This window comes from Chroicocephalus ridibundus, chromosome 20, assembly GCF_963924245.1.
Source record: "Chroicocephalus ridibundus chromosome 20, bChrRid1.1, whole genome shotgun sequence".
Lineage (NCBI taxonomy): Eukaryota > Metazoa > Chordata > Aves > Charadriiformes > Laridae > Chroicocephalus > Chroicocephalus ridibundus.
This window is the reverse complement of record NC_086303.1, coordinates 5,721,542-5,744,949: the sequence shown is the minus strand read 5'-3', so window position 1 is coordinate 5,744,949 and position 23,408 is coordinate 5,721,542. Positions and strand designations below refer to the sequence as shown.

Here is a 23,408-nt window from a genome sequence, read left to right as displayed (position 1 = left end):
TGAAATCCCACTCCGTGTCCCCTGCTGAGTCGGTGACCGCGAGCAGCCACGGTCCCTGCCAGGGGAGACCCTAAATCCTGTTGCTGCTGCCAAAATGAGAGGGGCTCGTCTGCAAGAGGCGATTCCACCAGGTAAAGGAGAGAGACGGCTCCGAGAAGAAAACAGCTTTAGCTGTAGGGAGCGGAGAAGGGGCTACGGGTGATGCCACCCCGACGAGCCTGCAATCGCCCACCTCACCTTTGCACTCCGGGGCTGGCTTGTTCCAGACACCGTTTATGTTGTCTGTGGTCGTACAGAAAATAGAGGCATCTCCCACCAACGAGAAAGGTTTCTCCCCCCTTCTGACGGCGTGACACCGGTATGTGACAGATGTTCCGTATTCAAAGTGCTCTTTGTCAGCTCCGCTGTGCTCTCCGTTAGCTATTTTTGGAGGGGGTGAACATGGAATTGCTGGGGAGGGAGGAGGGAGAAATGGCAGAGGGAGGGAAGAACAAGAGAGAAAGAACTTAATTTGTTTTGAACCAAAGGGCTGGTAAGAAAAAAAATGAAACACAAGGTGCCAGAAGGGTCAGAAATTAAGGGCAGGTCTCAGGGGAGCTGCACGCCAGCCCCCAGACAGCAGAGCTCTGACCTGGGCACCGAGTGGTTTGGGCACGTACCAGTCTTACATGAAGCTGCCTTACTCCCAGACAGTGAATAAATATTTCTGCCAGATGATGCAGGAAGAAAAACACAAAAAGAAAAATGTCTTTCCAGGCTCCCCTGAAATCCTCAGCAGGGCAACCCGGCTGCTTCCGTATCCACCCCCAGTAGCATTTCAACTGTAAGTCCATTAAGGAACTCGTACTTACCCTCACAGAAGGGAATATCTCTGTCCCATGTAACAACCCCGTTTTTAATTACACATCGAATTTGAGAATTTCCAACCAGTCTGAACCTGTGTGAAAGAGGGGAGAGGGAATCACTCGACAAACTCAGTTTTGATGTATTACCTATAACATCACCACCAGGATGGTTCTGGCTTCTTTATTGTAATTACAGCTGATCAGAAATTTGCCATCAACGTCATTTTTTCAAAGACACACTGGCTTTTGACAAAAGCACTTTTTAATTAAAAAAAAAAAAAAAACACACATGACTTTTAAGGAAAAACATCGACTGTATCAGCCAGCTATAGCTGTCACTGCAGCTCTGAGTTCAGTATTGATATATTTTCTTCAAGACAACTCTGAAACATTGGAAATGGTTTAGAAAGGGCCAGGAGAGTAAGCTTGAGTTCGGGAAGAACTGCCTCAAAGTATGAGATTAAGAAAACTCTGACAGTCTTGAAGTTCTCAGAGGAAAGCTTAAGAGATATTTCAACCACAGTCTGCAATTACCTACACTGGTAAGGCTTCTGCCAGGACAGCCTTTAATCTAGAGGAAAAAACTTCACGAAAATCGCCGGGGAAGAAGAGGACCCGTGCCCTGAGTGCCGCCGGCTTACCCAGTGTTGCAGGTGAAGTTCACCGCCGCACCAAAAGTGAACCTTCCTTCCAGGATGAGTCTGCCGTTGGCCGGCTCTCCAGGGTAGACACACAGCTTTGCTGGGGGACAACAGGACTGGAGTTAGCTCTTATTTCACGTTCTTGAAGAATCAGGAAATGGCAGCAGGAAAGCAGAAGACTCCTCCAATACTGAGCAAGGGGCTGGGGACCAGAGACATCCAGATTTCCCCTCCAACCCTAAATTACTCCATCATTCACGATGCATCATGACCTGCAGCCAGGGTTACTGCAGTCGAAGCGGGGTTTTGCAGTAACCCTGGCAAGTGTGACAGTGTTTCTTCCCAGCTAAAGCATTCTCCTACTGCAAGCTTGAAATACTCGGGTTTTTTGAACCAAGAGTTACGAAGTGCCTGAGCAGAAGAACATCCTTTGAGTGGGCAATCAAACACAGTCAACATCAAAACAGACTCCAGCTTTTGCCATCCTTGCCAGTACTTTGCGGAACACAACCAGGGCTTCGTGTCAGGTCACTCGTGTCCCACCATCCCATGAGGTCCCTTTGGGTGTCCAACACAATGAGCTGACGGCATCACCGAATAAAGAACAAAATCAAAAGTCAACCAAATACATACTCACGTGTACACATGTCCAGTGATCCGTGCCACCTATTGTTCCTTCCACAAACAAGACTGGTTCGGGCATTGACATTTCTCATATAACCTGGACGACAGACGTACTCCACTCTGGAATTCACGGGAAACATAGCAATGCCCTGATGCTCCTCTTTGAGTTCTGCAGACGGGATACGCGGCGGAGCATCGCAGACGCCTACCGAAAGAAACTCCATCAGAAAGACACTGGGAGGAAAAGCGGTGGGAGTTCGGGCCTGATTTACTCTGATGGTCCAGGCGAGGACGTTTTGGTGGCCTTAAAACTCCTTAAAGCTAGAAACAAAGAGCAGAAGCACAGTCTGCGACTGGGGGTGGCCGAGGCTGGGGGGCATCACCCCACGAGGTCCTGTGCTCCTCGCACCTCATCCAGCAGTTTCAAAGGCTGGAGACAAACTCCAGATTAACCGTTTCCTCTCCCCCATTAGCATAAGTCATTGCACCTTTTTCAGCTGGAATAATTTTACATCTGTTTTACACAGAAAGGAAAAAAAAGGCAAAGGAAGATAGATTCTGATCACAAAGATTTACGATGTTCTCAAAATGCAAAGGCAACATGGAAAAAAAAAAAAAGGATCCAAGTCTTGTAAACCCCGGGAGAAGGTTTCCCTTTGAGGGATCTCAGATTACCCCCGACGGACTCATTCACTTACTCTCGACAGCCACGACAAGAGCAGCAGCGAGGAATAACCCAAGGAGAGCGGCACGATCCCTCTGCCTCCTCGGCTCCAAAGCTGGCATCTTTCTTTATTCCAGCCTCCCCGTCCGGAGACCCCACAGAAGTTACCACATTCTTTTTCTAGGCCAAATACCTGTAAAAAGAGCAGGGGGGTTATTTACACTCAGGAGAACCATAGCTCATAGGGATGGGTCTCATTTCTCCATCCCTCAGCGGTTCCCACAGTGGTGGCCGTGGACCGGGAGCTGCAGGAGCTATTGCAACACTCCGGGAGAGCGGAGCGGCTCCGCTGCTGGCTCCTCTCCGGCTGACGGGACCCAGAGCCGGGGCGGAGGAGCTGGGGCAGAGCCGGGTTTGGGTGAGGGAGGCTGGGTCCAGCTGAGCAGACCCAGAGACGGGAAAATACAACGTAAACAGCACAACTAACTGTAGCCATTAAGCGATTCCCACAGGCTTTATTGCACTAGTCTCATCCATTCCCATTTTTGACAAATTTTGATTAAAATTTGAAAATAAACTTTTTAAAAAGAAAGACTGAACAGCTCGGCTCCAACCATAATATAAATACTTGTGTAGCTTGTCAGCTTCGACTTAAAAACACTGTATCCCCAACATAGCATTCTTCCCAGCCGACCGGCCAAATCGGTACCTGCAGGGCCATGAGTTTATCTGTGCCTTCTGGAAAAAGTCCCCTGAAAATTATCTTACAGGTAAAACACCTTGTTTTAGTAATAAATCTCTTGGAAGCAAATTCTTAGTCAGATGAAGTCCCGCTGGAGTCAGTACAGCCCCCTACCAATAAATTACATGCAGAAAGAGAGAGATCGGGCAGCGTCTAACCAAAAAGATACATCAGTTCTCTGCTAATAACGTTAACTGATTAAAGCTACAAAGCAGACAAGTCCTTCAGGAGGACAATTACTTTACAAAACAGAATTCAAGTGCAATTTGGACTAACCTGGCACCCCCAGACGTCAGCAAGGGTCCTCTCTGACTTTGTTATCCAGGATCATCACTTATGACCCTAAACCCTCCCAATGTTATGTTATGCTCCACGTGCCTACCCTCCTCCTGGGAACGAGAGTCTTGATGCTTTCTGCCCTAAACCTACCGCTTCTCGTGGCTGTTTCATTCCTCTGGCTTTCCTTCAATCCTTGTTACAGCTCTTGGTTTAATTTGATTTATTTTACTCATCTTTGCGCCTGATAGAGTTGCAAGAAAGCTCCAACCTAGTTCCCAGGAGCAACGTCGCCTAAAGCCGTATTGCTCGAAGTGATGTTACCTGGAGGTCTGGCAGCAGGAGATGGAGAGACCCGGCGTGTTCGGCTCACGCAAGACGAAGTGATGGCTGCCCTTGTCCTTGTCCTTGTCCAGTCCCCCAGCCCCACGGCGCTGAAGGAGGAGTTACGCCTACATGCTCAGATATGGCTCCATCCAGAAAAGTTTGAATTCTGCAGAAACCGGAGAGTTATGCCAGTTGACCCATAAATCATTAACTCCTCCTCTAAGCAAGAAGGAAGTTGTATATTCAACCCACAAAGCGAAACACTAGAAAACTGAATGCGACCCAAGCAGATGTTGAAATTGTTTGTTTTCTGTGTGGAGCTGCCAACTCTTTGTTGAAACGATCCTTGCTGAGCAGGACGCTGCCCATTCCGCCCCGCAGCAACGGCACCTGGCCAGTGGCAGTCCCCAGCACAATGAGGACCTCCTCGAGAGGAACGCTTCACCTGGGGCATGTCAACCACGAGCGCATCCCTTCTGACCCTGAAAGCCTACAGCCAGTGTTCAAAACATGGTTTCTTCAAACAGCTCCACCTAATCCCGTTAAAGCAACACCAGCTGGAGCTCAGCAGCACACAAGGTCCCGGGGAGCATCACTCAGAGCTGACCACCCAGGCCCGTGATGGGAACCCAGCTGCCTTTCGTCTCTGTGAAAGCTCTTCCCCGATCCAGCTGTCGCTGGCGGGTCATTTTCCAGTAACAAGAGTTTTGGCAGAAGTCGTAACCATTTGCTCCTTTTGCATTTTGGCTGCGCGCGGCTTCATCCAGGCTTGAATCCCCATCAAGAACCTGGCAACGGCCTTTTTGCCCTGGGCTGTGCTTCTCGCAAGGAGTGCTTCGTTCTGCCAAATCAGGGGTTTTTTGGCCAGAAAAATTTACCACATCCCTGCATTGAATGGGATATATTTTACCTTTCTGAAGTTCACCTGAGTCCATGCCAGAACGCAATGAAAGAGGTTTAGTTCCTGCTCTGCAAAACACAGCAAAGGGCCGCCTGCCCTCGCCCCACGAGCCGGGGCTCGCTCACAATGGGCCCCTCGTTACTCCCGACCAGGCACTGACCTCCACTAAACAGGTACAAGAATCCAGTTAATCGCAAAGACAAACACAGGATTTCTAGATTTCTTTTTTCCTCGGAACAAGCTGATTTATGTGCCCAAAAAATCAGCAGCTTCCCCACGGGCACCGGGAGGTCGTTTAGCACCTGCACGGGGTGCGCAGGGCTGCCAGCATCAGCCGGGGCACAGCCGTGCCAAAAGCCATCTCCTGCTCCGACAGCTGCTAAACACCCCTAGCACCTCCTCAACCCACCACTTCTAGCGGGATAAAGAGGGTAAAAGAGGTTCTCCTTGACCACGTCTCTCCCGGCTGCAGCTGGTGAGTCCCTTCGGGACCAGCCGGTTCCCCTGCAGATGCTGGAGTCACAGGTCGAGTCACACCAGTTGCTCCTCTTGACTTTCTTTTTTTTCCTGGAAAGAGATGTGCTTTAAAAAAAAAAAAAAAAAAGTGTTCCTACCCTAACAGCTCCATGGAAAACCTGAAAATCTGAATTCCAACAGCTCCAATAAAAATACCCTTACACCCGGTGAGGGAAGGGAAGGGCAGCCGTAGCTCCGGGGTGCAGGATTCACCATTTCCAGCCCAACTCCCAGAAGCCAGGGATGCCTGCCCTCCCCTGCAGACACCCATCCTCCAAACACTTCCCAGAGAATCCCTGAATTCATAGAATCGTTTTGGTTGGAAGAGACCTTTAAGATCATCGAGTCCAACCGTGAACCCGGCACGGCCAAGTTACCACTAACCCACGTCCCTCAGCGCCACGTCTGCACTTTTAAATACCTCCAGGGATGGTGACTCCTTACCTCACAAAACCAGCACACAACAGATAGTTATTGAAAACAATAATGGAAAGCAACAGAGGAAACTAAATTTATTTTCATTTAAAATCTCTTTATTGTAAATAAATGCTCATGGGATATTTATGCACAAAGTACACAACACACAGCACAAGTTTACGTACAGCGCATTTTTCCTTAAAACCTAAAAAAAGACATTAGAAAGCAGTAACGTGGCAAAATTGAAAGCAGACGTGTAACATCCATCTCAGTAAACACTGAACAGAGAGCTGCAGTTGGCAAACGGCGTTCGGAGACAGAGGAGCAGGGGAGAGGTGGCGGTGACACCGGCAGCGCTCGGAGGAGCCGGGGTGAGGGTCTGGGAGGCACCAGGGCAGGTGGCTCCGGGAGCGCGGCCAGCGACGCCCCCACTCCCAAGGCTCCGCCGTCACCCACTGCCGGGAAGGGGACGCCTGACAGAGGTGGCAGCTCTAACGTCACCGCCAGTGTACACAAACTCAAGCTACCCGGCCTGGTTTTAAGCTTTTTTCCCCCCCCATCACTTTCCAGTTTTCCCCATCGCTGGCAGCAGAGATGGAACAGGTTTTGCCCAAGCGATCGTTTCTCTCTAAAACGACCCATAACGCCGATGAGGCAGGCAGCCCCTGGACCAGCGATGCAGGTCCCGGCGGTGGCCCTGCCACCGCTCATGGAAGGTGTCAGCAGCCACCACCGCCTCTGCTGATAGAAACGGGTGGAAAGTCAAGGAATATAGAAAAAAAAAAAAACCCCACTCAGGGGGACATCAAGCCCACCCAGACCTCCACACCCACCACCTCCGCCTGCCCAGCCCAAGACGTCGGCTCCGGCACGACTGACAGCACAAGCCTCTGCTAATCCTCAGCTCAGGTACATTGTGCAACTGGTGTTTACTCTCGGGTATTTGCCCGCACGGTGCCAAGGCGATCAGGTGATTTCAAGGAAATACCTGGCACGGGGACTCGCCAGCCCGGCCGTGGCTGGGGGGACGCGTGGGCTCGCTGGCATCCCCCCAGCACGGCCACCCCCAGGGCTCAGCAGGACCCCGGGACCTGTCACGTCAGGTATCGTTCACCCGTGGGGCAACGATGATCATCACAAATCTGCTGCTGCTACGCTCTAGACGCCTGTATTTACACCTTTAAAGAGTTGAAACGCAGGAGGAACAGGCTATAGTTAGGCTGTAATTAAAGCACCGAGGCACAAGTGCTGCCGTCTGCAGAGGCTCCATCCCAAGGACCCGCTCGATAGGAAAAAGGGACCCCCTGTCAGCGATCCAGAACTGCAGACCTGATCTTTGGCAGCGATTAAAAAAGTTACGACTGCCAATATACCAGCAGCTACATTCACAAATCCTGGCAGGTAAATATATATATATTTTGTCTCCTTACAGCCATTAACTACTCAACGATACAAATATCATTAACTCCTTAGCAAGTTATTACAGCATATTGTGCGCAAACATCCTACAGTACATTCCTACTCTCTCTTCCCCCCCGCAGAGCCGGAGGTCTCTCGGTAGGAGCAGCCGGCATTTCCATTTTGTGCGTTTTGAGCGTTATTGGAGAACGACAGCAAGTCTTACTGTGCAAAAGGCTATAAATCTCTTCCTTCAACAGAATTTTTTTTTCCCCCCCTGGCTTATTTATAGGCACCACAAGATTTAAAACCGAAGAACAGGCGGTGCTGCTCTTGCAGACGGCTGCAGCAAACCCGCTCCCCGCCGGGAACAGCCCGAGGAACAAAACTAATAAAACTCCGTTTCTCACCCACTGAATTTCCTCCCTCCGCGGGGCAATTGCTTCAGATCGACACAGCCTTCTGCTCCTCCGAAGTCCTGATGGGTCAGGATTAGTGTCCAGGCCCTCGCTGTGCCCCAGTCTATCTCAGCCTTTATCAAATTAAAGCTCTGGGAGTGTTTAAAACAACCAGGTTTGAGCCCAAAATCCCCAGGTAAACCTCAGGCTTCCAGGCTGCTGAGCTCCTGTGCAGCCAGGGCCCGAGCACCGACAGTTCTCAAGCACAGATCCCGACTGTGCGAACGGCCAACGTTTATGCATACATTTAAAATAAGCAACCCGGGTCCCAGAACTTGTTCATATAAATCCCGCAGTCACTGGGAGCAGCAGGTCCAGAACAGCCTCCTGCTTCCTACCGAAACGCTCCTTCTTCCACCCAACCTGAGGATTTTGCCCATAGCGCAAGAACGGGAGGAGTGCGGCAAAATGGAGTTTGGCAAAACACAAAGCAAGATTTGGGGGAGAAAACCGTAAATTCAGGGTTTTGGGGGGGGATTTAAGGAAGACGCAGCCATCGCAGGAGCTGCGCCGCAGGGGAGCTTCACCATCTACGCACTGAATACTAAAGCAGCTTAGACCCTACCGAAGGCAGCATTATGCATCAGTAACGTTCACAGCTCATTTACAGGCAAGTTTAAAACCTTGCCGTGGGCCTAAAATTTGGTACGTTAAAAAGACAACTGAGAACAATCCTGTGCTGCTCGCAGACCCTGTATGCACGGCCCCGCTGCTCCCAGACACCGAGCAAAGCCACGCTCCGGCTTTCTGTTGAAATAGAGAAAAGCGCCCACAAAACCCAGGGAAAAAGGAGAGGACGAGGCTTAGATCAGGCTGCGAGGCTAAAACAGGACTTGAGCTCAGACTGAACAGCCCCGGTAGCTGTTCCCAGCCTTGGAGCTGTAATTCCCTTTGGTCCCTGGCAGGAGACGTGGGGTCAGCAAATCCTGCGGGACAAGTGCCCTCTTACACCCTGGGCCAAAAGCCCTCCCGAGCAAAGGGACGGGTTCGGGCCGGGGGACGCAGCTCAGCAGCCGTGAAAGAAACATCAAACCAGACCCGGGGCTCTTTGGATGGTTAAACACCACAACGACGGCGTTTGAACTTGGAAAGGGTAAGAGCTAAATAAAAACTTGGGGATTTGGTCTGGTAACACATCTTCCAAAGAAAAGCTGCTTCAGCGAATAAGGATATAACCATTTTGTCCTCGCATACTGCAGTTAATTTTGCCATCTAACCAGGAGGAAAGACGGGGGACACTATTTTAATAGCTCAGAAAGCCCCGGGATACATTAGCTCACATGTAGTAAAGGCAGGTTGAAAAATCTCCGTAATAAATATTCTCCCATCTCATTGACAGACATTGTCAGCATTCAGAAAGAAAAAGACGCAGACAGACGCTAAAAAACACATTTCAGAGGAGAGTACTGGCCGAAGCGCGCGCGGCTCACTGTGCTCCGGGGATGCTCGAGGCCCGGCCGCAGGGCTCTTCCCAGCCACGGAAATCCCAGCCGAATCCCAGATGAGAGTGCAGCCCTCTACACCGTTAAACCGGCCATCCTCTAGAAATAAGAGAGAAAAAGCACAGGTTACGCCGAGGGTAAGCCAGGAGAGCAGGGCACAGCGGAGCTCAGCCCGGCGCTGCGGCAGGAGGGTCCAACCGGCTCCACGGAGTTGCTCTACGGGACGGTCACCGTCTGAGGATTTACTCATTTACTCCTCCCTGAGCAAATAACGGGCTGCTTCGCGTTTTGCATCGGCCTTTAACCCCTTGCAAAGCTCGGCACAAAGGGTTTCCCAGTCTCGCCCGAGACGGCGCAAGCTCAGCATTACCGGAGCATCCCGTGGGACGGGCAGCAATAACGAAGCAGGCTGGTTACTCAGGGTTACTCGCTTTTATTTATCTTCTCCATAGGAAAATACACTTCCAGGACAAACATAAAAAACCCATTACAGTAACCATTTTGCGTATTAACCACAAAAAAAACTTAGAGCTTTGATAGAACTCCTTCCATTGCCTCCCCGAGAGTTCGACGGAAACACACGCGGGTCAGTACAAGCGAATTGTGTATTTACAAATGCACAAATGACACAAGTTGAAATCTGGCGGCCAGGATTTCCTACACAGCTGCTGCTCATGCAATGTTCTCAGAGCACGGAAAATGCTCGGAAAGGCTCCGTTCGGTGCCCGCTCGGCTCAGCCGCGGCGCCTCGACACCGCGAGCCCACCTGCAAATCGATAAGGGCAATTTGTCTTGTTTCCCAACCAGCGCGGTTTTGCAATAAAAAAAAAGTGGCACAGATATCAAGCCGATTTGCTGCCAATTAACAGTAGGCATCAACACTTAATATCAGTCAGGAAATCCAGACCCTACATATTTTCTATTTGCAATTAAAAAAAAAAAAAAAGAATTAATATCTAAAGAGCTTTCCCAACAATGACCCTTAGGAAGTAACCATCACGTGATCCGTAACAGCTGCACACACGCTACTTTCTCAAGCAAAGCACCAACGCTGAGAAGGAAGACGGTTTTTACTGGAATCGAGGATGTTGAACCAAATTCCCTTCACTCATCTGCAGACCTTCCTAGGAAGTCTGTGTTTGTTTAAACATAAGGGAAAAAAGCACTTGAAGCACAGCGTTTGAAAAGTCATTTTGCCAAGCTGGCATATACATTCATTTTCTAAACACACAGCTCCTTTTGGCTCAGAGTAAAGGCAAATCCAAAGGGGAGAGGCTTTGATTTTTAGCCTACGGATAATTCTAAATTAACATCACTCAGTAGAGGAGCAACGATTTACCAGACTTATCACAAGCTCTCCCAGCTCAGGTTCTTTCCCCTTTTCCCCTCACCTTCAACATTAAGGCCTCTGAAACACAGGGAGACAGGCAATTTTAGGAGAAATGCGCCTTTTTTGCATCGCTACTGGTTGGACCGTTCCCAAGTCGGCCATTCCCAGCGTGGGAGATGCTCTACAGCAACAGCCGAGCTTGGTGCTTTGTGCGCTTCTGCAGCTTTGGCAGCACAGTCGGTAAGAAAACTCGGCAGCGTTATTAAAAACGCCGTCGCAAATTAGAGAACAGGAGACAGAGGCGCGCGCCTCCAGCATCAACCCCACACCTTTGTGTCCTACAACATGTGCGTCAATGCCCGTGATGGAGAAAGACAGAGCAGTCGCGTTGAGAAAACTGTTGGAGAAGCTTCACTTCAAAGGTCAAAGTGCGATTAAAGGGAAAAGCCGCCCATCCAAACGGCGGCGTACGTTCAGGCAGGAGTTCCTCGCCCTGGAGGAAGGTGGGCAGAGGCAGGAGCTGAGCCGTGTCCTGTGGCGGCGAGACCTGCGCCCCGTCACCGCGGGGACCACCCTGCCGCAGCGGAACGGGGCAGTTCCCCACAAACCCGCATCCCCTCGTAACGCCCGGCATCTGGGAGCCGAACCGGCCGCCGCCGCACCTCCTTTGCCCCGAGCCCAGCTCTCCCTTTGACGCCAGAGCAGCAGGAGCAGAGGCGAGGAGGGAGCAGAGCTTTCCGGGAGCAGGTCAGCAACAACCCCGGCAGCCCAGACACAGGCACCCAAAGCCTCCGAGGACACGGCTCGTGCCACCTCTGAGCCCACCCTTCCGCATGGCACTGTGGGTGCTCCCATGGCGGAGAACCCCCCCCCCGAAAGGTGTATGTCACCCCAGCGCACGGGGACAAGCACAGCACCGCGCCGAGGACGCGATACGGGACCGTCCCACAGCCCCACACAGGGACGTGCCACGCAATACAGCCGGGCCCCTGGAGAGAGCACCTAAATGGCAAAAAACATTTACAAGACAAAAAAACCCCCATCAGCGGGGGATGTACTGCATGAGGCGAAACACCCGGTCAGCCAAGCGAGGGGTTGCAGCGGGGTCTGGGGTCTGCCACGGCCACCAGCAGAGCGGGGGCACGGGGCCGGCGGGAGCGGGGCGAAGCGAGGGCGTCTCTGGCCTTTCTACGCGGGGTGGTGGCCACGGTCCCATCCCTGCCCCTTACTCGGCAGCTGAGAGGGAAGCCAAGGTCTCATGGGTGACGCTGGCTGGTGGCTCCCTGGAGAGGGGGGACAGACAAGGACACGTTCTCCCCTTAGGGTGGGAGAAAGACAGCCCTGCTCTCTTCACCCCCATTCAAAGATGCTTCCAAAGGGAGGTGGCGGTGTGGACTCGGTGACAACTGCCACCGGCACAGGTTTATCCACGCGGCCGCTTCCCAAACACACGCTAAACCCGCCCAGCTCCGAGCCACGGGGAGCTGGGGCCGCGTGGCTCCGCTCCCCCGACAAGGCTGCGACCCAACATCTCCTGCAAAGTCCCTGCGAGAAGGACGGCCACCGTGTCCCGTCCCAGGCGGGGAGGAGACGCGAGTGGGACCCGCTCACGACGAGCGACGTGGCTCAGCCCAGCAGCGCCAGCACAGAGCGCTCCCACATCGGGACCCGCTCCAGGGACGGAGCAGGCTCGGGGTGACACACACTTTTTCGGGCAGCCAGCACAAGCACAATCCACCGGTAAGTCCAGCCGGAGCCCCCAGACCAGCAGGCTCAGCCCCAGTAACATATTCCTCCCCCACTGAGGTCCCCCTTAACGACAGGTTATTACACAGCAAAAGACTTCCCTCTGCTCCACGCGTTTGTCTTTCCCCAAAGCAGTTTCCATGCAACATTAATCAAGAGAAGTCCTACTTACTAAACCACAAGAGAGTACATACAAGCTGCTTTCAGTGGTACTCACAGGCAAGCATTTCCCCCTTGAGGCTGCAAAGGAAAAAGAAACAGCACAGGATAGCTCAGAGTGCATTTTTAAAGGAGATACTTTAAAATAATAGTAAAAGCAGCAAAGCAAATGAGGAAAGAAGTGAAGCAACCCCAAAGGTTTCATGTCAGGGAGCTGAGGGCAGGCCTGTACGACAGCAGAGCTGATACAAGGACATCGCGCCCGGCCACCTCCTCCACGGCCGGGCATCTCCAGGGCTCCATCAGGCCAGGGACAGTGCAGTCCCCACCCCAGCACCCAGGGCTCCCCAACGCTCCTCCGTCCCGGAGCTGCCGCTGCTCCAACACCAGGGTTACGGAGGGTACAACCACCAACGGGCAGCGGTCGGGGTGGGGGTGCCCGTCCCGGGGCTGCCCCGCTGGAGGCACCCGCAAATCGAGCCCTCGGGGTCCCCTCCAGCGGAGACCCTTCACCCATGGCTGCGGCGGGGAAAGCCCCGGCTGGCTCAGTTCCCAGCGGAGCCCCGGGACACGGCGGCTGTCTCAGCCTCATGCTCTCCACCGAGCACGGGAACACCAGCAACGGTCACCTGTGCTGCATCGCCCTTCTTTTACTCCATCGCCCTTCTTTTCCTCTCTGGCCACTCGCTCTGCTGACGGGGCGGAGGAGAACAAGAACTGGGCTCACTGAATACCATTAACCTCTAAATTACCCAAGTTCATTTTATTCTTAGACAGCTTTAGTAACGATGGCTGTGTCTGCACAAGGACCTCCTCGAAGGGTGCAGCCCGCTCTGCCTGTGGTCTCCCAGGCACAGAAAAACTCCTAATTTAGCAGAGAAACGATTTTACATGAGCAAAGAAACAAACGGGGCTTCGGCATCCAACACCGATGAGGACCTACGTGCTCCTAAGCTGAACGAAACGCCAAGCACCAAAACCCAAGCTGCTTTAATTCGGGCACCCAAAGAGCCCAAACTTTGCTCAACAAGCTGATGACGTTGGGATCTGCAGGGAAACGGGCACCGAAAAAAATCACGGATGCAAAGATTTCCTACCCAGTTGCTCTGGGGCTAAAGCAACGCTTGGCTGCAGCATGGAATGAGGACAGAGAGGGCATTTCTAACTCTTTCCAACCAGGTTTTTGCTGGAAAGTGAGATGTTGCCCAGAATTAACCGCCCGACCAAAACCCTACTGCACTGATAGAAACTCGCCTGCGTGGAGCCTGATTTTTGAAGTCTCTGGCATCAAAATTCTAGTTTAATGGGGTGACTTTTGGGGTTTGGGGTGGTTTTTTGGTGGACTACTTTTTTTTTTTTTTAAAGGGAACCTAACCCAGAATGATTTTCATGCGTGAACAGAGATAGTGATTAAGACCTGGGGAAGGGTCTGTATTTCAGGGGGGGCCATGGGCGAGGGCGGGGAGGGGGAGCGTAGGGAAGGTACCACCTGGACACCGACTTGCAGCTGCGGCCGCTCGGCCCCATCTCGAGCTTCCAGGGAGGGGAGAGGCCCCAGCAGGTCGAGAGGTTTGCTCCCAACGCTGTAATGTCGTGGGCGCTTTACCGTGTCCGCGCTGGCCCGCGGCGTAAAGCTGTTTCTTCTCATCCTTACAGGGGTTTGGCTGGCGGGAAGGCTGCTCTGATCCCAGACGGAGGGTATCGCAAGGAATGAAAAGGGGAACCACAGTTTAAAACCACGTCGCAGACCAGCACGTACCTCCGGCATCTCCACCCGCAGGCACCCCAAGCTCCCGACAGCCGGGACTGCGGCTCGGTCAACCCAAAGGTAAAAAAGTTTGGCCCCCATAGTGAAAAAAATTAAATAAATACAATTATTTGGAAGCTTCTGGCAGATACGCAGAGGGATCCCAACCCTGCCTGGGTCCTGCTTCTCCCCAAACCCTGGCACAGCCCCCCCAAAACACGGTGGCATCAACAGCAGCAAAGGGATGTGTCCCCATCCCAGAGCATCACTTGGGGGCTCAGCCCGAACTGTGGGTCACCCCCTTGGTCTCAGCCCTGGCTGGGGGTTCGGACCCCGCTGCCCAGGAGGGGGAGGATGGGGTTCCACCACAGACAGGCTGATTTCCAGCTCATCTCTCAATTTGAGGTATGGGGGTTATACCCACCACACCTCCAGAAATTCATAAAACAAAACAGTTTTTAATTACTCAAAAACAGAGCCATTTGCTGATATTTTAATTTATAGAGTGCAACTGGACTTGGTTGCATGGCTGGAGGGGCAAATTTCTCACACCATCCCACGTTTTGTTCCTGCTCCTGTTTAACTCTGCCTGGCTGCGTTTCCCAACTAAAATACAATTTCATGAGGTGTCTTCGGGGTGTGCAGTGGAGCTGCTGGAGCCCCTCTGCTGTGGGACAGGCTGAGAGAGCTGGGGGGGTTCAGCCTGGAGAAGAGAAGGCTCCAGGGAGACCTTCCAGCCCCTGCCAGTCCCTAAAGGGGCTCCAGGAAAGCTGGGGAGGGACTCTGGAGCAGGGAGGGGAGCCATGGGACGAGGGGGAAGGGTTTTACACTGAAAGAGGGGGGATTTAAATGAAATCTTGGGAAGAAATTGTTGGCTGTGAGGGCGGTGAGCCCCTGGCCCAGGTTGCCCAGAGAAGCTGTGGCTGCCCCATCCCTGGAGGGGTTCAAGGCCAGGTTGGACGGGGCTTGGAGCAACCTGGGCTGGTGGGAGGTGTCCCTGCCCAGGGCAGGGGGTGGCACTGGGCGGGCTTTAAAGGTCCCTTACAACCCCAGCCATTCTCTCATTCTACGAGCCCCACATCGGTCTGTGCCAGCACAACCACTCCGTGCCTTCCCCGGCTGAGCATCAGCGGTGGGAAACGACCCGCTCTGTTGGTTAATCTGGCTCAGAGCCTACTGAAAAAGTCCACTTTTTCAGCACTTTTACTTCCCTTCGGGATTTTTTTGCTTAAGTGTCTTTTTGTTTTGTTTTGTTTTATTTTTTTTATTCTTTTTTTTTCCCCTGCAATCAACTTAGGGGGGGGAAAAATCAAATAGAAAACTTTCCCTTCTTTGCGTTTCTTCTCCCCCAAAGCAGCTGCATTGTCCAAAAGATGCAAAGAAGAACAGAAACAGCCTCTGACTTCCCGGAGTGGGCAGCAACGATTCCAACGTGGGCATCGCACAGAACCGCAAAGCGATAAATGCCCGACTGGAGACCACCAGAACGGGACCGGCCACAAAAATCTTGCCAAATATCTCGAGTTTAGCACTTCACAATCAGCTGGATTTAGCTCCGCAAACCTTCCGGCCACAGAGGCAGGTTCCTGTTTCTCCACCCCCTGTTCCTGGTCCCTCGGCACAGGGACACAAAAATAACCATATTCCGGGCAATCAGCCAACAGCTCTTTATAAAATACAATGACAAGAGGCAGGTAAAAGCCTAAATGCACCAAAAGAACTTAAAATGCGATGCGCTTAGATTAGGAAAGCGGAGAGTTGGTTCCTGCTCTTTAATTGGGGGATTTAATTGCAGGCAATGGCTATTCACCGTTCCCCGGCAGATGCGTCCCTCTGCAGAACAGCGTTTGCAACAGGTAACAACTGAAATAGCAGCAGCTTCCACAGCTTTAGCAGTTCTGTGCTTTGGAGAACGAGGTGGATGGCCAGTTAGCTCAGCCACGGCAGAGATTTATTTATTCCATAAATAAAGCCAGGCAAAGCCTGCGGCGTTCCCACTGCTGCCGCCAGCAGGTGCCCAGTGCGAGGGGGGCAAACTGGACCCATCTCCTCCCGCGCTGATGTCTACAAAGTTTAGGAACGCCCTGGTCTTGCCCTGCACCGAATACTTGTAAGACACACACAAAATCTGCGGAGACAAGGGAAAAACCTCCCCTTCTCCCAGCCACCTGCAGCAAACGCTGCCCCGAGCCACCGCGAACCACCCCAGAGCCCAGCCTGAGCCCATCGGCAGCTGCGGGGAGAGAAAACTCATCCACACACTGAGAAAAAATAAAAATAAATAAAAAAAAAATCACTAAATCACTTTAAACATTTTGGCAAGTCTTTTCGCAATTATTGCAATGAATGCAAACGAGCACCAACAACAAATACTTCAACATAAACTGAGACCGAGACCCGGAATGTAAAATCTATGTCATAAATTTGCCCATTTCTGCTTCCTAGAACAGCTCTGAAAAATACCTCCCCCCGGCCTGGGAAGCACGTTAATTCAGCCTACAATTAATTCTGCTTTTGGGGATTATTGCTGGAGCAAGTCTTCCTGGTCGCTGAAAGCAAACGGCCATTTCTAGCAAACATTTAAGAGTGTTTCGGTTCGGGTGTTCCTTTTCAAAAAGGGAAAAAGCCGGAGCTGCGCGGCGAGACTTACTGCGTTCAGCGAGGGTTTGTCGCGGTGGGTGTTCACTGCTTCCACGTTCAGGGTGATCGTCTCCACCTTACAGCCTTTACCGAAAAGAGGAGTTTGTATAAGGAAGGGTAATTTATTAAATAAACAATTTTTTTTTAAAATACTGAAAACAGGATGGAAAGCGAGTCGGAATAAATTTGTTATTTTTTTTTTTTTACTTTTCAAAAATGAACGCGCTCATAAACAAGCAGCTTTGTGTTAACACAATTTTACACTTTTAACTACTTTCTGGCTTTGACCGTCGCTGCAGAAGCGCGGCCCTGGGTTACGTGGGCTACGGGTCTACCCAGAAAAGCCTTTTTTAACTCACCGCACCCCAGAGCCAAATCCAAGTCTGGAGGCATCAAACGGTGAAATCCACAATCGTCACGTCTTTCAGGGGCCACGGGAGAGCACCCCCGCACCCACACACCTCTCCCACTGCCCCCCACGCCCTTCCCCCTCTCCACTACTCTATTTTAACGTACATTAAAAAATATTTACAGCAAGTCACACACGGATACAAACTGGCAGCAGGTTTGCACCCACTCACACAAACCCGGGACGGGGGGGGGCAAAATAAAGACAATATTTACCGTAGGCAACGGGCGTCAGCTTGAGGATGGTGTGGAGGGGGCAGCGCAGGTAGGGCAGCTCGTCTAGGATGGAGAGAGGTGTTGCGGGGGGCTTACGGCTCTGCCACCCCCCTCGTCCCAGGGTGGGACACGGCAAATATCAAACACCAGCCCCGCAAGTGCCTGGTGCCCTCCCGACCCCCGACAGCCCCCCGGTCCACCACGGACCCAAGCAAGTTTTATTTCAAACGTCAATAGAACTTGTAATAAAGTCGGTAAAGCTTTCAATAAAGTCAGTAAAACTTCCAATAAAGTCCAGTATGGCTCACTGGAGTTTAATAAAGCCGCTTGCAGCAGACTGGAACCAGCTCCCAGGCCAGCACGCCAGGGATCAGTGTTCCCGCCAGTCCTCCCCCGGCTACCAATGCATCAGAAAACTTTTTCTTTACATTAAAACAAAGAATCCCCTAGAGAGGATGTAAATGCTACTGGTGGAAAAAAACCAGCATCTGTATTTCTCACAAAAAGAGCCTCTTGCCAAGCTCCGCGCACTGCTGAAAGGCAACGGTTAAAGAGCTTCAGAAATGTTTTCTTTTTTTCTTTTTTTAAGCGGCTCTTCCGTTGTGAAAAATCAAAACAGTAATTACAAGCCACCCCCCCTAAAAAGCTCTGCAAAGGAAGCAGTGAGAGAAGCCAGCCCCCACCACCACACGTTTATTTTTGTACCTGCGCTCTTGTCAAGAAAATAAGCCACCAGGCACCTCATAACCGCCTGGTGGGAGATAACGAGGACGTTGCCTTGCCGTTCTAGCTCCATAATTACCGGCTCCAGGCGCTGGACCAAGTCCTGGTAGGACTGAAAAAAACAAAACAGGAATTTTTCGAGGGGTTTTGTAAACAGAGGCTTAAAGCAGAAGTAGCAATTAACACAGCTTCGCGCTCAGGAAAGCATCGGTTAAAATATCGCAATGCAGAAGTTATGGATGAGCCGGTAAATACAGGGGGGAAAAAAGCAAACAGCAGAAGGTGAAATTTAATGTCAACAACCCTCAGATTACAGGAGGAATCAGAAAACTGGTAACTCTTAACGAGTGCAGTAAGAAAAACAAATAAAATAGGAAATTATACATTTTAACAGGGCTGTGAAGTAAAACCAGAAATGACTTCATACCACACCCACAATCGTTTTCTTTCCACGACGGTTTTTCACAGGGACAGTTCAGGCCCCAGCCCAAGGAGCGGGATGCAGAAACCCCCCGTGCCAGAGGGGAGCAGCCAGGGACTCGGCAAGTGGCCCAAATAATATTATCGAAAGGCATCATTTGCACACCACAAGGAAGGAAATCAACAAACCTTTCCTCTAAGAGAGAGCTGGGGATCCTAATGTTTTCAGTTCCTCATACAAATATTGGCAGGAAAAGTTAAAATGAAGTAAAGCCTTTCAATTCTACACATAGGTATTCATTTTACGTATGCTGCATCGTATTGTTATTTCCGAAGGGTCCTCACCTCTCCTCCAGGGTAGCGATACAGATATTTCTCCTGATCCCTCAAGGCAAACTCATCTGGATACTTGGCTTCGATTTCCGCGTAGGTCATTTCTTCACAAACCCCCTGAGGGAAGCAGAACCTGTTACTCCACGCTCCCTTTCAACAGAGGTACAACAACGCAAAACCAGCAAGGGGCTGAGATCAGAAACCCCTTTATATGGCGAAAATTTTAGGTACCATAACACGGCATTTGGGCGCTGCACGTCCAGGGTGGTTCGCAAAGGGTGGGCTTTTGGGTTTATTTCAAAGGCCTTGTTTGCCAGGGATGGAAAGGAGCATTCGTTTCCACCGCCAACAACCCTGCCGTTTCTTTTGCCTGACAGAATTAGAGCGGGAGCAGCGACCTTTGTCCACCCAGGACAGTGCGACAAACGCCCGCGATGTTCAGGGTTATTTTCTCTCCCCACACCAGCTGGGGACGTTCACAGCAGCTCCAGCATTGCCAGCCCTGCACCAAACCACCCTAACCCTCACCACGGTGGCTGGAGCATGGACGTGGTTATAAACGAACAGGAAATAGTCAAGTTTACCGTGATGAATTTGTTTTTCAACGGTTATTTTTCCACCTAGAAAAGCTGAAGGCTGCAGTCGGCATTTCACTCACAGCATCGATCTCGTTGAGAATCTTCCACTGCTCGTACGTGACCCCCAGGGACTCGGCCGTCTGGATCGTCCTTTTCAGCTGGCTGGTCCACACCTTCAGATCAACAATTTCCTGCTCCTCGATGAACTTCTTCAGCGCCTGAGAGAACTGGAAGAGGAGCCAGGGGAGGTCAGGAGGGAGCAGGGGCCGCTGCCGCCGTTAAAAGCATCGTTTCAAGGGCTGTGGCTGTCGCGGCAAGATCCAGCTGCGGGGCTGCCCCTCGCCGAGCCCGGCGCTGGCCCTGGGCACACAACACGGACAAACGCGGCCACCCGGCTGCTGCCAAACACATACCTGCTTCCCGCGCGGCGACAGACCAGAATCCCCACCAATCTTGCCAACAAGATTATATTCACTCTCACCATGTCGGCAAAGGTAGATGGTACGCGGCTGGACATGAATGTTCATTAGGTAATAGACGATTTTACTCTGGATGTAATCCTGGACTCTGTTTACTAGGAACCGCTGTCCCACATTGATCACTTTAATGAAGGAAAGATCTCTGGAGTCAACATAAAATAAGAACACCCACACGACCGGTTTTAAAAATGAAGCACGTGCACCTGCGGGTGTAATCCAGCTATTTCTCCGCTAGTAAAGGCATCAGCGCTACCGCTGGCTCGCTCCAGCGGACAGAAGAGACCCTGAACTGCCGCGATTAACCACGGAACTGCATTACGCTGCAGTACACTAGAGAAAAATCCTTCCAACATCACTTGGGACCCGAAGGTATCATCTCCACCCGAGCAACCGCACGCCGGGGGAGCAGAGGCTGCAGCAGGCGCGTCGCAGCCTCCCCGGCCACAGAAGAGCAGCCACAACGCAAAGCAGCTCGTGTCTGCGAGGACAAAACACCCCCCAGGGCTCCGCTTACTTGTCATAAGCATCGGGATCAAGGGGCTGGTAAGTGACCTTGTAGCACTCAATCCTCTTCAGGAAATCATCCATCACGTTCTCCCTGTCCCTCTCCGGGTAGTCGGGGCTGGAAACTTTCACCTCCTGCTCAACAGACAGCGGCGCTTTGTGAGAGTTAAGCAAACTCGACACGGAGCTGAATAACATTATTCTTCCCTTTCGAAACAAATGAGCGTTGTTCGACACTGCCCCGCGGAAAAACCTGCTCCCGCAGAGGAAACAAAGGGGGACTCTGAAGGCGCAGGGGCGCCTGGCCCCGCAACAGGCACAGCTGGCTCGTGGCTTGCTCCCCCCACGAGCCCCTCGCCACCCGCCTCCCCCCCGCAAGGAGACCCGCCTCAAGGTCAAACACCTCCCAGCCTCATTTCATTTCCACGTTCTCACATAACTAACTGCATCTTCAGCTTTTGTAAACCCGCGAACGATAGCTGCTTATTTCCAAGATGAAATGTAATAGCAAAGGCATTCGCAGGCGCTGCCGTGGCGGGTGACCTTGCACCGAGCTCTGGCAAGCGCTGCCAGCCGAGCCCGGACGACGCGGCACGCACCAGGATGTTGGCAGCGATGACTTCTGGATCGTCACAGACAGACTCCACAAAAAACACCTAGGAAGAAGTCAGGGAAGCACGGTTCAGAGTCAGGAACTCCACCCTGAACCACAAGTCGGGAGCTCCTGCCCCGGGGAGCAGCGATGCCCTCGGTGCAGCGATCCCTACACCACGTTAAACGCAGAAGCACTACCTTGAAAGCGTTTTCTTTAGCAAAATTTAAAATCAGGTCCCGTCTTTCTCGAGTTGTGTTGGTTGCATCAAACACCTACCAGAAAATGCAAAAGCAGCAATGAGCAAGTCTATCTAAAGCTTTCAAACCAGTCCCAAATCCTTTGGGATTATAATCAGGTCCCCAGACGCCCTGGGCAGCACAGAACAACCCAGATGCAAAGCCGTGTTTAGCCAAGAAAAGTCTTACAGCTATTTGCCCGCACTCCTCCAAGAGGTAAGCCTTCACATCTTCTAGAGCCACTAAGGCACATCGTCTGCGGGAGAGAAACGGGTACTTTCAGAGCCGACGGAAGCGTTCGGACATCCAGGCTTCCCACCCACTGGGGAGAGGTTTAAGTACCTGCCCATGGAGCACCCACCCCTGCGTCTTTCTAAGAGCCCCGCAGGCTCTGCAGAGATCAGGAGGCATCTGTATCTACAACCTACTTTAGATTTCATCCATCGCCGGGCGTTCGTAGCCCTGCTCTTTGTGCCAGCCCCGAGTCAACGACAGGGCTACCTCTGGTAGGGTCCCACAGGGGCTGCGCTACCTCCTCCCCTGCTTCTCGGGTGTTAAATGCTGGTTTGTGCTCCTCAAAGGCAGAGCCTGCCGAGCCCCGAGACTAACCAGACCGCCACGGGTGGGCTCAGCCCCCCGACAGCAACTCACTTGCGGATTTCCATGGCTTCTTTGTTATCGTGCCTGAAGAAGTCATAGGACTTGTAAGACTTCACCGCTTCCCGGCGATACACTCCTAAATTAAACACTTCAGACAGAAAAGATGAGCACGTGAGACTGACGGCACTTCACAGACAGATGTCACCGCGCTTTCGGCCAAGGGCAGAGCCAACCCCATGGTGGAGGCCCCCCTACACGTACCTTTGGTGGGCACCCCAATCCAGTTGAGGTAGCGGGTGAGCTTCTTGGAGACGTAGGTCTTGCCGCGGGCGGGCAGGCCGATCATCACGATCAGTGTCGGGGAGTTGGTCATGTAGGACGCCCATGCTGCAAAGGAACCCCCACCCCAGGAGCATCAGCAGCACCGGAGAGCTTGGGGCCGGGAGCCAGCCCAATGCCAAGGGCATCCATAACAGGCTCGTTGGCCTGTCCTTCCAGCTAATTAACCCCAGGACCATCAGCAGCACTGGAGAGCAGTAGTGCTAGGAGCCAGCCCAATGCCAAGGACATCCATACGGACTCGCTGGCCTGTCCTTCCAGCTAATTAACCCCAGGACCATCAGCAGCACTGGAGAGCAGCAGGGCCAGGAGCCAGGCCAACACCAAGGGCATCCATAACGGGCTCGTTCACGCGTTCTCCCAGCTAATTAACCGCTGCGAGCGGTGGCTGGACCACTCTGCGGTCTCCCGGGTGCTAGCTAATGAGGCGGATTAGCAACGGTGCACCCGCTGCGTCTAATGGGGCTAATATATGTCTTTTAGCTTTAAAAATATTTACCGATGGGGCAGGAGCTGCCAAGGGCATCAGAAAGGTGCTTTTAACAAAACGGTCACGTTCTCCGGGGAAAGAGCCGAGCCGAGCTCAGCCGGCGCCCGGCGGTTTGGGGGGAAAAACAGCCGACGGGGGGGGCTGCGATGACGGTACCCGGGAGTTACAAAAACGAGGGGCTGGGGGCGAGCAGCGCCGTGCACCGGGACGGGATGGAAACGCGGCGTAAGGAAGACGCGCGCTTTTTTAAGCGGCACGAGCAGCACCATCCCCCTAATTACATATTCCCCCCACCACCACCCCTTAAAGACGTTAAATGCGCATCCCCCGCTTCCTCCCCCTCCCCGGGGCCGGGGTTACTCACAGCACTTCTTCTCGCCGCCGCGCAGGGCCCCGCTCCTGCCCCGCCGGGGGCCGCCGTGCCGGGGCGCCGCCGACATGGCTCCGCGCCGCCGCACCGCATGCAAATCAGATGCTAATCAGATGCTAATCACATGCAAACCGCACCGCCCGTGAACGGCGCTGCGTCACACGCGCCGGCGCGCTCCGCTATGCAAATGAGACCGGCGTCCGCCGGCCGGGCGGCTCTCTGATTGGCCACTCCACCGACCAAT

At 52.5% G+C, this 23,408-nt stretch overlaps 2 protein-coding genes across 12 annotated transcripts in view; both read right to left on the bottom strand.

Moving 5' to 3' along the window:
* LOC134525733 (uncharacterized) overlaps nt 1-5,303 on the bottom strand; it is an 80,289-nt gene extending 74,986 nt beyond the window's left edge. The window contains exons 1-6 of the mRNA XM_063356864.1: nt 4,117-5,303; nt 2,809-2,967; nt 2,124-2,315; nt 1,487-1,586; nt 852-937; nt 238-450 (exon numbers count right to left, since the gene is read on the bottom strand). Of these exons, the coding sequence (XP_063212934.1) occupies nt 238-450; nt 852-937; nt 1,487-1,586; nt 2,124-2,315; nt 2,809-2,896 (679 nt within the window). The 5' untranslated portion in view covers nt 2,897-2,967; nt 4,117-5,303. The remainder of the gene's footprint in view (nt 1-237; nt 451-851; nt 938-1,486; nt 1,587-2,123; nt 2,316-2,808; nt 2,968-4,116) is intronic.
* A 741-nt stretch (nt 5,304-6,044) lies between these two features.
* Nucleotides 6,045-23,366, bottom strand: PFKFB2 (6-phosphofructo-2-kinase/fructose-2,6-biphosphatase 2). Of its 11 annotated transcripts, none has more exons than XM_063356922.1 (16): nt 23,159-23,365; nt 22,227-22,352; nt 22,017-22,113; nt 21,555-21,621; nt 21,327-21,401; nt 21,134-21,190; nt 20,545-20,669; nt 19,965-20,172; nt 19,632-19,778; nt 18,986-19,090; nt 18,203-18,332; nt 17,498-17,560; nt 16,884-16,957; nt 13,976-14,167; nt 12,545-12,567; nt 6,045-9,350 (listed from the first exon to the last, which is right to left on the bottom strand). In XM_063356922.1, the coding sequence occupies exons 1-16, from the start codon at nt 23,232-23,234 to the stop codon at nt 9,335-9,337; spliced, it is 1,581 nt and encodes a 526-aa protein (XP_063212992.1). In that variant the 5' UTR covers nt 23,235-23,365; the 3' UTR covers nt 6,045-9,334. The 11 variants fall into 11 exon arrangements, 9 of the variants coding, with proteins under 9 accessions (XP_063212992.1, XP_063212994.1, XP_063212997.1 ...); XM_063356923.1 differs by lacking the exon at nt 6,045-9,350 and adding an exon at nt 9,669-11,864 and having other exon boundaries at nt 12,500-12,567; XM_063356921.1 differs by lacking the exon at nt 6,045-9,350 and adding an exon at nt 9,669-11,864.
* Between the last annotated feature and the right edge of the window lie 42 nt (nt 23,367-23,408).